General features: G+C 39.5%; 1 protein-coding gene across 3 annotated transcripts in view; it reads left to right on the plus strand.

The window, feature by feature from the left end:
• Positions 1-4,576: 4,576 nt before the first annotated feature.
• The window catches only part of CWC22 (CWC22 spliceosome associated protein homolog), a 31,622-nt gene continuing 22,738 nt past the window's right edge, over positions 4,577-13,460 (plus strand). Inside the window, exons 1-8 of one of the 3 annotated variants that reach the window (XM_052792122.1) lie at positions 4,577-4,589; positions 5,205-5,316; positions 8,180-8,247; positions 9,115-9,231; positions 9,345-9,602; positions 10,077-10,205; positions 12,514-12,682; positions 13,035-13,088. In XM_052792122.1, coding sequence (XP_052648082.1) covers positions 5,290-5,316; positions 8,180-8,247; positions 9,115-9,231; positions 9,345-9,602; positions 10,077-10,205; positions 12,514-12,682; positions 13,035-13,088 — 822 coding nt within the window. In that variant the 5' untranslated portion in view covers positions 4,577-4,589; positions 5,205-5,289. The other 2 variants (XM_052792124.1, XM_052792123.1) reach the window with 2 other exon arrangements.

Here is a 13,460-nt window from a genome sequence, read left to right on the forward strand (position 1 = left end):
CCCCCACTTCCCCGTTCCTATACTAGATGGGACGTCACATGGTATGGAATACACCGTTGGCCAGTTTGGGTCAGGTGCCCTGGCTGTGTCCTGTGCCAACTTCTTGTGCCCCTCCAGCTTTCTGGCTGATTGGGCATGAGAAGCTGAAAAATCCTTGACATTAGTCTAAACACTACTGAGCAACAACTGAAGACATCAGTGTTATCAACATTCTTTGCATACTGAACTCAAAACATAGCACTGTACCAGCTACTAGGAAGACAGTTAACTCTATCCCAGCTGAAACCAGGACAAACAACAAAAAACCACAAAAACCCAAAACGACAAGAAAAAAACAAACAGCTCCAGGTAACCTGATAAGTACAGTATGAGAGCAAAGTTCTTTCACAAATGGTAAACTGGAAATCTTTGTAGGGTCAGGGGATGCATTTCATTCCTTGTAAGAGCAGGCTTAGGACCTAGGGATTCCCACCATAAAACCTGCAATCTCTTGTGGCAGGCAATATGCAGCATTCCTCAGAAAGCAGTACAAGTGGTGCCGAACACCCTGCGTCCCCAAGAATCACACCTTCAGAGAGCAGAAACCAGAGCTGCTCTTTAGAAGCTGTTCTTAATTGAAAGTTTACAAGAGAAAAAGCAAAAGTCAAGCATGTAATATGACAAAACTGCTGCAGTGGGAAAGCAAGTGACAGGTAAGAAGGAGGGAGGAAAAGAAGGACATTGATGTTGCAGGAAAGTATATGCTTTGCAAATCAAGAAAAAGTATCTCTAGAAATGATCAGAAATTTGGATTGTAGGCTCTAAACCTGTAGTAAATAACCTCTTAGACATGAGTTTGAGTCAAACTCCCCTCTTTTTATGCTAAAAGGAGATGTATCTGCATTTTGAATATGGCTCTCATTACTACTAGTGACCCTACTAAAACAGAGATGTGCATGTCCAAAAGAAAAATGAAAGGCAGCATTGTTTTAGGAATGCTAAGAACAGATGACAGCAGAATCAAAACAAATGCTGGGGTTTCATAATAATAGGTAGAAACCATCATTTGATTATGTACTTCATCTATTCTCTCCTTTACATATTTTGTAAGCCAACCAAGCCAACTAGGTGTGTTCATGAAAACCAGTATTTCTTCACAAAGCACCAGTGACAATGGACACTTGATGGTATCCATGTACCTTTGCAGAATGAAATGCTGGATCTGAATTTTAACTAAATGGTATGACTGCATGAAAGTTATCATGATTAAAACGTTTTCCTATATTTGCATCAAAAAATCCCCACCTCATATTTTCTAATGTATACTCAATGTAAGCATAAATGCTGTGGAGGAATGGTTCTTTTAAATTGTAGCATTTCAGAACATCTGGTTATGTGATATAATGTCACTGGTAATCATCTGCATGACAGAACTTGGTGGTAGAATCAAGCCCTATTTAATGTGAAGCATAATTATGGTAACATTTGCAAGCTATATAACTAAGCCTATCCTTTACCCTTAGAAAATATGTAAGTCAAACATAAAAAAAAATCCATAAGCAATTAAGCAATGAGGCCCCAGTAAAAGTCATCACACTAAGCCCATGCTGTTTGCAAGATCACAGCTGTTAGGCCCCAGCTCTGCCAATTCGCCAGCCCCACACTTCACTTCAAGCAAGAATTGGATACAGAGTATGTTGTAGTCCCGATTTTGCAAAGCAATTCACAGGGTGCAATGAGGAGGTGGTTTGTATCACTGTGATTTAAAAACATTTTGTTTAAGTACAAATAGTCCTGTCCCAAGAGAATTCTCACAAAATAAATACTGTATTTCCATATTGATGAGAACGAATAAAACATGAAGTGTTAAGCATGTAAGTACAACTAATTTTTAATATGCTCATCTAGTGCTCTATACACATGTATCTAATGTAATGACAAATCTTTCAGAGCATGTACAAATTAAAGTTTCCTTGTTATTAAGAGTATCCCCATCCTTTCAGTAACCACCTTTTTTTAATCAACATCTTAATCCTCCAAAAGCAGAAGCCTTGTATCATTCCCACAATGAGAACTGACTCACATGGGTATACACCAAGTGCTAACAGAAGAATGAGACTGCTGAATAATAAAGGAAGCAAATCAGCATCCTGAAAGGTCATTTTAAAAATGGTAGCTATTCCAGCAATTGCATGTAAGTCTGAGATGTTGTGAACAAGAAAAAAATTCTGGGATTCCTGACAGTAAATAATTTTTAGAAAGTAGCAAGAAGATACTGAGAACTATGCTTTCCAAAAAAAGTGTGGAGCTTAAAATTTGTACCCTAAGCAATAAATATTACAGAGTAACTCAATAGAAGATTTCCAATTACTCTGTATTGAAGGGATTTTCCTCAAAAATAAGCACTGAATAGGACTTCTACTTTACATGAGTTTTCTTAGAGAACTTTGTGTCACAAATTTCAGAATTTAGGTTTTTTTTTTTTTAAATGAAACATCTTCATTTTGCTTTCTTTAGTTCACCATTTTGATTTCACTGTTTATTCCTTACTTTGTGGTATATTGAATTAGCTGGTTTTCTGCACTGTTTCAATAACATTTTCCTATTGTTTCAGGAAATAATGCATCTCTACTTTTTTCCCCATGCATACTGTTTCCCCACACTGTTGTCGTCTGGTGTGAGACTGGCCAGCATCACAACACAAAGAGGAGATTAAGCCCTTATGCCCCAATTGGTCACTCTGCACCTGAAGTTCAGCTATCCAGTCCCTTTTTGCTTTACAAAATGCTAGGGAGGACTTGAGTTGCAGGTTTTAGGACCACAGTCACTAAAAAGTTACTCAGATTGGCTCACCAACCTGGAGGACCAAGGCAGTGAGTCAGGGCTGCAGAACATGTGGCAGAGGAAGACTACATGACCCTAGGCACAACCAGGAGTCACCCAGCTTCTGGGTCCCAGACCTGGCCACCTGGGCTGCCCCGGGGGCTTGAGACAGGGCAAGGACTCTACAGTAACTGCAAGAGACACCTCCCTCTTGACACTACCTAGTTGTGAGAAAGTAAAGGAGACATTTCCCCACTGCCAGGACTGGAGCACATGATTGAGGGTGCAGTTCTCACAAGAGGGGAAGGGAGAACAGGAATAAAACACATGAAATGACACACTTTCATCCGCTGATCTTTGCATGGATGCTGCAGGCAAATAGCTGCCGCTCCCAGGAAACAATCTTGTGGATTGGTCTATGAATATCATAGTTGAGCAAATTCCAGCTGTGGGACGAACACAGGGAATGCATCAGCAGATAACACCGGATTTTTGTCTGTGAGTCAGCATAAGGCCAACATAAACTATGGCTCATCAAAATTACTCTGCTGTTGATGCGTTTCTCCCTTCTGTTTGAAAGGGGGAATTGTGGGTAGCGTTTTTCCAGCATTGCTCCCACCTTGTTGCCACCTTCTTCCCCTCAAAAAATACTGTGTCCCACTACACGTGTACGCACAGGGACTTGCACGCAGATGCTGGTGGGCGCAGGGTAGCAGTACTGCCACACGGCTCGGTTACAGATGTCCCTGCAGGAACCATCTGGCTCTTGGCTGAATTAATGCCTTTCTGACCCTGATCTGCTCTGTCCTCTAAGAGTTTATTTTCATTATCTCACAAGAGCAGAAAATGAACTGTAAGCATTTTAAGACCTTACATAGCATTTCCCTTTTTTTCCCCCTCCCTATGCATTTAATTGCTTTCCACAATCCAAGCAGATTTGTGCCTACAATAAGCCACAGGCCCTTTGTTAGCGTGAATCAGTGGTGCTCAATTACTTCAAACTTTCAGAGGCCAAAAACCCCCCTCTAATAAACAGGTATCCTCAGAGCATTGTAACACTCAACATGGTGTGATGTATTATGTCTGTCCTGGACCTACTTCAAGTAATGTTTAACCAACAGCTTACGCATAAGTGACATAAGTGAGTGCTACAGGTGTTATTCAAGGGGCAGGTGCACTAAATTCATTCAGAAAATTCACTAAATTTTAGAGATGCTGGAAGACTTTGGACAGCTTCTCATCCTTAAGGGAAGTGAGTCGACTGCTTGTTTGCTATTACGTATATTTCTGACAGGAACGTTGTACATTTGGTAGCAGCGGGGCTGTTTTTTCTGAGATGCCTTCGCCTGCGAAGTCAGCACCAGAGAAGCGCAGGCTGAACTGAAAGGAGCAATACTGCTGCTATAGAGACACTCACCCAGGAGTCACCCTATCGGCTTATTTCCCGCTGGGTTGTTGGGGGTTTTGTTCCCTGAAACAGCCGGTACAAACATTTTCATTCTAAATAACAGACTGAAAGGGTGCAGTACGGACGAGGCCGCTGAGCGCGGCCCCCCGCAAGATGGCCGCCGGGGGCACCGCCGCCGCAGAACTACGTTTCCCGTCGTGCAGCGGTGCCGGGGCGGCCGGAAGTTCGCCCTTCCCCCGCGCTGCTCTCAGGGCTGTAGCCGTCAGCGTGCGCGCGCCGAACGCCGCCGCTGGGCGGGGCCTGAGCACGGCGCGCTCAGTGCGTGCCGCGTTCCGCCGGAAGCGACGCTGTTTGTGGCCCAGCGCGGCGGCGGCGGGCGGTAGTTGCGGAGCTGGGTAGGCCGCGGGCTGTTGGTGGGTGACGGCGCTCCCGCGGGCAGGGCAGGGCAGGGCAGGGCGGCGGGTCACCCTTCTCCCCTTCCCGCCTTCCCCCCGGGAGTGGGGGGAGCTCCCGAGCGCCTCCCGCCCGCCCGCCGGCCGGCCGGCCGGGTCCTCCCACGGGTTGGGTGGTCGCGGCCTCCCCTCCCCGGTGGCAGCTCAGCCGCAGGCGGGGGGCCGCGAGCCGGGCGGTAGCGCAGCCCCCGGAGAGCTCGGTGGTCGGCCGGGCCGGGGCTGGGCGCCGTGAGGCTGGGCCCGTGGGCAGGGCCTCGGCATCCCCTGCCGTGGCCTGGCCGCCGCGTCTCGCTGTCGGCGCCGGCTGTGCCGGGTGGCCGCAGCGGTGGTGCTGGTGAACTCCCGGCTGCCGTTTTACAGCCTTTGTCTCCTCCGACAGGAGCTGTGTAACCTTAAGAGATCTGACTAGGTTTCGGGGGGGTGGGGGCTCTTTGTTTTGGTTTAAGGAGTTATGCAAGCATAGCTTTAGAGAACAAATTAAAAGCGCGGGTTCCTGCACCGCGTGCAGTAGAAAGTTTATGATTGTCTTCTGTGTGTTATAGATGAAATGTTTTTCATATGCTGAACTCCACCTTGGATTGTCTCATTGCTGCACATTCAGAACTTCATAAAAAGTAGGAGGTCAAGATGAAGAGCAGGGTGACACAAGTAAATGTAAGTGTTCTTAAACCTAAATCGTAGGGTTTGATTATTCCCTTCTTACTGGTGATTAGGCCTGTAGTTGATGTTATGTTAAATGAAACTCCCTGAATGTAAAGCAAACAATATCCATAATGGACAGCAGCTGTTTACAAGAGAAATATTACTGTGAAGTCAGTGAATTGCAGCTGTTTCTAGCACTTGTTGTCCTAACATCGGAAGTTCTGAACATTATTAGGATACAATGATAAAGTAAAGGGTTAAAAATGACTGACTGATGGCTTAACAGAGAACATAAGTATGTGGAGAAATGGAGAAAAGAGGTGTTGAAAAATTAACAGTGTCGTTAAAATGGAAAGATACAGATATGAAGTAGCAGTTAATGTGGCAACTCTATTTCTTACTGTGAAAGTTAAAGCTTTCCCTTTTAAAAGTTGTGTGGTATATTTCTGAATGGATGGGAGTGAGTTTTAGGAATGCAAGAAGAAAAAATTTGCTTTAAAATTACTCTCCAAAAATGGTGGTTTAGAAATGCGATATTTGTCAAGTACGCTAAATTTGGGACTGGTTGGCGCAGCAATAATCTACTGGTACACTGTCTCAAATCTATGGTATTTCTGTGCCTATAATTCTAGAGTTTGACCCTGCATAGGCTTCTTCATTCTTTTGGTTCCATCTTTTCTGACTGAAGTGATTTTTAATAGGGATGCTTGAGGGGTAGTTGATACTTTCTTACATCTTCCTAATCTGATGGTTATGGTAGTGCTCGCTCATGTGTCAAAGTAAGCCAGTTAGCACTGTTTTGGACGCTTTCAGTTAATCCGTTTGATCAAAATGGATGAGGAAGACTACTGTAACTTGTGGCAGAAAGCCTGGTCATGAAGAGCTGAGGGTGACAAGTTCTTCAGCAAACATAGCTGCTTTTGCAAGGAGACATGATAACTGCCAAATACGGAGACATCCATAACGTTTTATTTCTGTGAACACTTGTCTTTTTGGGTCTGCTTGGGCAAAGGCAGATGATGTAGAACTCATGAGAATGGATCATCCTAAAAAGACCCACTTCATCCTATCTGCTAAATACCATTTAAATACAGTAACTGTTCTGTGTTTTTCAAAGATTTTTATTACCACTTTCTTGGAAGCTTAGGATACATTTTTGCATCATATTATTTGGAGAAAAAAACCAACAACTTAAGGACTTATTTTAACCTTGAATGATTTCAGTGATCTGCTGCATGGTATAGTCCCACAAATGAGTATTGAAAGGGCAAGAAAACCTTGGTGAAAAATGTGAATTTCTTGTACTAGCTTTGCCATCAAAGATAATGTTACTCTGGAATTAAATTGTCAGATGGACAGTACTTTTGTACAGCTGCATACTCCCAGTAAATGATGCAATGCATTTGTATTGTACCGTTGTCTTGATTCAGGCAAGATAATAGTGGGAATAATTTTAACGCAGTGTTAGCGAGTCAGCCTCATCAGTCTGTTGATACAATGGTGCACATAATCTTTGTGTTGCTATTATTTCTTTAGGAAGCCTCAGTTAATATTGGTTTTACTTGCACAGCTCATTATAAACACCGCACTTGCCATTTAGTGAAGATACTTTTCTTTCTAATTAAGTTTTTGGAGATCATTGGGTATAACTGTCCATCAGGGTCTGCTTATAAAGGAGGTGTCATTGTATTCTACTAACCAACAGTTTTCACTGGTTCTTTGGTGGGGCAAAAACTGGCATGCTAGCATGTTAATGCATAGAATGCCACTTCAAATGAGATTAGTATTTCTGAAAAAAAATTCAGTCAAGGTGCATAAGCAAGTCCTTGCATTGAGTTTCTGCATCAAGGTGAAGTGTTACCTATTTCATAGCTGATCACTGGCTGATAACATGGTTCTGAAAAATCATAAATAATATTTTAAGGGAAGAGAGGACCCTTACAGTCCTACAGAAAAGTGTAGGGGTTATAAAAGCTGCTTCTTAGCTGTGCCAAAGTAGTTTTGAAACATCTTGATGAGGTGAATGTCTATGTGCATTGTAGATGCTGTTATGCTCCGATTTTTGTGTATGACTCTATACTTCTGTATGTCATGGTTCAGCCCACAGAATTTGCTGTGAACTATTTAAGTGTGTATCACTTAACTGTGCAAACTTACATTTCAAAAAAATCTAGATTTAAATTTACTTCCAGGATCTGTTAAGTGGAACAGTGTGACTTAGATGTTTATAATGTATGAAGCTAGGAATGACTCATGAGAAAATAAATCATGGTTAGTAAAAAGGAGGAAGGTAAGGAGAAATTGTGCAATAAAAGGGACTTTTAGGAGAGAGGAAAGACATGCTTCAAACAAGAAGTGGTAGAATTCTGTTAATGGTATTGCATGTGATGCAACAAAGTGTAAAATGGTGTATGGAAGAAGGAAGCAGGAAAGGCAGACTGAAGGTCCATCTACTCTAGTCTCCAGCAGTAATTGACAGCAGATGCCTTGAAAAGTTTAGGAACAGGGCAACTACAAAAGTACTCGCCCACATGCTCTCCCAGTCTCTGCCTATTTGCAGCTTGCTGAGTCAGATAAATTTTTTTGGTAACCCATGTGAATTTCTCTTCAGTGTTTGTCCAGTCTCTTGAACCCATGTAAGCATTTGGCATCTGCAGCATCCTGTAGCAGGGAGTCCAGCTGCCTGATTACTTGTTATTTAGAACCAGCTCTCTTTGTCATAACGGACTGCCACTAGCTTTATTTGATGGCCCTTACTTCTTGTAAAGGAGTAGGGAACTGAAGACATGATAGGCTTTGATCTCAAGATATACATGCTCACAGTAATTAATATATAATGTTGGGGCTTGATTTTTTTCTTTCTGTTTTCTTAAAGCATGGTTCCAGCTACGAGAGGAGGGAAAACTATGGTTCACGCCAAAGAAGTTTATCTCCAGAGGACAGGTAGAATGATTACGTTTTATACCCTACAATTCTGTACATCTGTCAGGTAGCAAGTTAGATAAGTTAAAAAAAAAAAAACAAAAAAACAAAAAAACAAAAAAATCCCACAACACACAAAAAACAGGTTCTGTTTCTTTTTATATAGCACCATAACTGAGCAGTGAAAAATAAGTGTACATTTAGTAAAATACTTGCATGGCAATATAGCTGTAATTAAATAGATTTCTTATTAAAACTAAATCTTTAAAAAATCCTTAGCATTCAGTTAAATTGTCACAGGACTTGAAAATGGAAATTAGATGCCAGCTTTTTGCTTGGACTCGCATGTTGCTGATACCACCATTGTAACCTTAGAGTAAGATTATTGATGCCAGCAGGAGGTGGAGAAATATAATTTGAAGTGCAGTCTACCAAGGCATGAGATGAACTGTTACCAGTTTACTTTTAATTTCACATCTTAATTGGAATGAAACTTCTTGTACTAAACACAGTATCATTTTTTTCTAATAGTGTCTGTTCTGTTTCATGCTACGCAGGCAGAAGTAGGTGAAACAAATGAATGCATATGTTCCAAGGAATGCATGGTGCTGAATTTACCTTTAGTATTTGATGTTATTACCATTTAGTATTTAATTTTAAGTTTTAGGAGGAGCTTCCTTTTACAGTGCTGCTGTGATTTTTGATTATTTTTTGCTGACAACAAATTCTTATAAAAGGAGCATCTTCTGTTTGAATGATGCGTATATTGAAACTCACGTTGCAGAAGTGGAGCAGTTCTGTATTGTAACATTGCATTGCAAGTAGATACTAATAGCATTGCTTTTCTAAGCCTATTGCTAAGAATTTTGTGTCTTGGGTTGTGAATAGGGATGTAGATCGTGACAGGTCTCCATCTCCCAGAAAGAGAAGATACTCTGATGACAGCAGATATGATCAGGAATATTCAAGAAGGGAATACTATGATGACAGAACTTCAGAAGGAAGGTATCAAGACCTTTCTTAATCAGTAATAAAAATATGCATTTTAAAGAATAAAACGTGTAAACTTTTCATGAACCCTTGGATGTGCGGTGGTTTTTTTTTTTTTCTTTCTTTAGAAGGATTGAAAGGGGGAGAGAGAGACACCATGAGAAATGGGAGGAGAGAGAATCTGATCGAAGGAAGCAGAGAAGATACTCATCACCTGATCGTAGGAGTCCAGAGGGGTCAACAGTCCAGAGCTCACTTGCTCATGATGAGACCACTTCAAAGAAGAAGAAAGAAGAAGTGGATCCAATCCTTACTCGTACAGGTGGTGCATATATTCCACCTGCCAAGCTCAGGATGATGCAGGAGCAAATCACTGATAAAAACAGGTGAGTTGAAAGTAACATTAGAATTTTGAAAAGCAAAACAGTAAAGGGTTTTAGTGAATGTTGGTGAAAATAGGATATCTTTTGAGGGCTGTGATCATTCTTTTGAAGGTATATTTTTATCAGAAGAAAGGTAAGAGAATCAGATTATGACTGTACCTGCTTCTGTTGCAAAGTGTAAATGGAAAAGTGGGATACAGAGCACAACCAGGGATTTTTTGGAATATCTTAGAAAACTGAACGTACTGTGTTATAACGTATCTGTGGAGAATTACATTTTGGGTATATCATGTTGATTCAGTGATTTCCTAGTAGTTAAATGTATAATTCTGAACTAGTTTTCACACTTATGCAGCGACTATTTTCTTACCTATTTTACTGATTACAACTTACATTCATGTTTTCATATACAAATAAAAATTCACTCAGTGCTACCTCAAATTTATGCATTAGTAATTTGTGATACTTTTGTAATAGCTTGGCGTATCAGAGGATGAGTTGGGAAGCCTTGAAGAAGTCGATCAATGGTCTTGTCAATAAAGTGAACGTTTCTAATATAGAAAACATCATTCATGAGCTCCTTCAAGAAAATATTGTTCGGGGAAGGTAAGTGTTAGTATTTTAGAACAATTCTTAGTGTTAAAACAAATATTAGCGTTTCTGCTAATATGTATACTGTTCATGTGTATATCATTATGTGTGCTATGTGTAGTGTATGGATGCTAGTCAGGTTTTGAAATTAACCTTAGCCTACATTATCCTATGCAGAGTAGTCCCCTACTTGGGGAAGGGGCCAGGGGGGAAAGGGATTGTATGTTTGGAGGAATAAGAGTGCAACAGATGACACGTTTCTTTTCTTAAAGGTTTTTCCTAAGCATTTTATTTGAATGACTTGCAATTTACAGTCTATTTACTTTTGTATTCCTGGATTTTTTTCTGTGGGACAAATAATATTTGTAGCCAGTATCTAGCAAAACAAATTTTACTGCAGTTATCTGGCTGGATTGTTTATTGTTGTAATTTAGAGAAAGGATTATTATGGTATTTGAGCTCAGTACGACGTCATGGTGACTCTGCAAGTACTGTGTGATGACTTCCCTTGCTTCAATTTTGATGTCAATAGAGGTTAAATATGCTAGTCTAAAGGAGTATGGGTTTCTTAGATTGGCTACCATTTAAACAAAACTAAACCACCACCAACAAAAAAACCCTCTGAACAAAATATCCAGAAATAATTCTGTTACATTTCAAACAGATGGCAACACTTTTTCAGTCACAATGTAATCAGTGTTATTTGAGGAGGCTATAGCTAAGGAATGCGTTAGTTACATGTATGTCATACCTGATGGGAAGATCAGAATCTTGCAAATAGCGTAAAAATAACAGAAGAGAATTAAGTAAAATCTGTGGATTGAGCAAGTAGTTCCTGAATATGATTTCTGTTAAAAGTCATAATGAAGTCTCAAACAGTCTGTTGCAGGCAAGTAAAAAGCAGTTCTGCGTTTCAGGTCCCTGAAACTTAATTTTCATACAGCCAGTAATATTTTAGTTTAAAAATTAGCGTATTGAAAATTTTTAGAATAAACTTGTCTGTGGAAGTGTTTGTGTGTGGTTTATAAGCTTATAAATTTCAAAATAATGTAGATGTAAAATCACACCATTTTCCTTTTTATAGTTAATTTTTACTTCCAAATTTGCACAAAGGTGCATATAAAAGTAATGACATGAAGGTTTACGTGGCCGTAAAGTCCTTTTCTGAGTTTTCTAGGTAGAGGGTAAATAAGATCTGAACCAGACCAGTTTCAGTTTGTAAGCAAGAAGTAACTAATAGTTTCAAAATTAAATATTCTGTTTCTGCGCACTAGTATGAAATGAGTTCTATTTCATTTGTCAACTCTAAAATAAGTAAGAATAAGGTTCTTATGTAGTTTGTGTATAGTACCGTGTAGGAGGTTTTTTTGGAAGATTTCAATAGACCAAAGAGAAGACAGAGTCGGACACCAGTGTGCACTTTGAAGATTCATATTTGGAGGGCTTTTTTTTTTTCTCTCGCCCATTCATAATAGAGTAATACAGCAAAAATAAAATTCTATGTGCTAAAGCGTTAGAAAAAGCAAAACTGAGCGGGGGGGGGAAGTCTCGTTCTTTTCAGACTTTAGTCTTGACATATATTAAGTCAGAACGTTAGTATAATAAAAGAACTGTTATCTCATGGTGTTTACATTCATTTAGACTCTAAGTAGTAGTTTTTTATAATCAGTTCTCAGTTCCAAAACATAATTATTATGTTGAAAATATGCAGTTTCATTTGAGAAAAGCATTGAAAAGTATTACTTTGCCAATTCTGGTTTTACTGAGCATTCAGTTTTATTACTCCTAGGTAGATATTTATTGTTGGGGACCTTTTATGGAAATACAATTTTTATTTCTTAGAAATTTGTTTTGCTTGTTGAAGTTATCGTTATACTGAAACACAATTATGTGGTTTTCATAAATAGTTGCGGAGCAGATGTTTTTTCTGTCACAAACAGGATTTTGTGTTTTCAATTGAGGAAAAGAAACAGCACAATCATACGAACTTCAAAGCTAAGAAGAGCCTGCTTTGGTGTTAAAAAAGGGATAATTGCAGGATACAAGATGAAGACTTTTTACATGCTTATCATCTTCAAATGTAGTTCTAATAGGAATATTTAATGAAAGATAAGGTATCAGTTTAAGAATTTCTGAGCTCACACACATTTGGGCAACATTTTGCTAAACTCCATTTCTGGCATGATAAACAATGGTTTGAAATTGACCATCTGGTACCTTCTAACTATTCCAACTGTACAATACTATTTTATGTGATATGTACTGAATAAAAACATTAAATGTTTTATTACCAGAAAAATCTTAAACTTATGTATTTTTACAGGGGATTGTTATCTAGATCCATTTTGCAAGCTCAGAGTGCCTCTCCAATTTTTACCCATGTTTATGCAGCTCTTGTGGCAATTATCAATTCAAAGTTTCCAAATATTGGTGAATTGATTCTCAAGAGGTTGATACTAAATTTTCGCAAAGGATATCGCAGAAATGATAAGGTATGTAAAATGTGAAGAAGCAACATGCCGAAACTTGTAATTCTGCTACGTTAACCTTGTATCAAGTGTATTTAAATTACATACTTCAAAGGAACACATCCAAGAGCTGTGGGTTGGGACCTATCATTGGTACAGTAAGTATAGTAGTATTAGAGTATCGTGAAAGCTTGACAACCTGTTCTGGGTTGGTACTGTGATAGTAGGTTTGTTTGTTTGTTTTAAATCAATATCCCAAAATAGTTAGTTTCATGACTTAATCTGATTGAGATGAACAAATCTATAATATGTCTGAGTTACAAATTTTTTTCTTCTGTATACGATGTGTTAAAATTTTGTTTTATTTCTTTTGCAGCAACTCTGTCTAACATCTTCAAAATTTGTTGCACATTTGATGAATCAGAATGTGGTATGTTACTTCATGTTTCTTCTCAATCCAAACCCTATATGGCTATTTCTTTAGCCTCAAGACAGCAGTAGCCTAAGTGAAGATGCTCTCCCTGTTCTAAAGGTTACTGAAAATCTGAGTTCAGGTTTCCTTTTAATGCCTGCTTTAAGTTGTTAGGACCATTTTAGAAAAGACATTGGTAACTCCCTACGCAGTTTTCATCACTTACCATTGCATTTATGCTCCAGAGCTTCCCCAGACTTTGTAAATATGTTTGGGCTAGTATACAGACAAACCTTGATGCAAAGCAAGCATCATTTGAGGCTCTGTCCCACAGATTTTAAACAGATTTTCTTGCAACACTGTCATCTGACTTAAACATCTGTGTAGGCA

The sequence above is a fragment of the Harpia harpyja genome, chromosome 7 (genome assembly GCF_026419915.1).
Source record: "Harpia harpyja isolate bHarHar1 chromosome 7, bHarHar1 primary haplotype, whole genome shotgun sequence".
Classification (NCBI taxonomy): Eukaryota; Metazoa; Chordata; class Aves; order Accipitriformes; family Accipitridae; genus Harpia; species Harpia harpyja.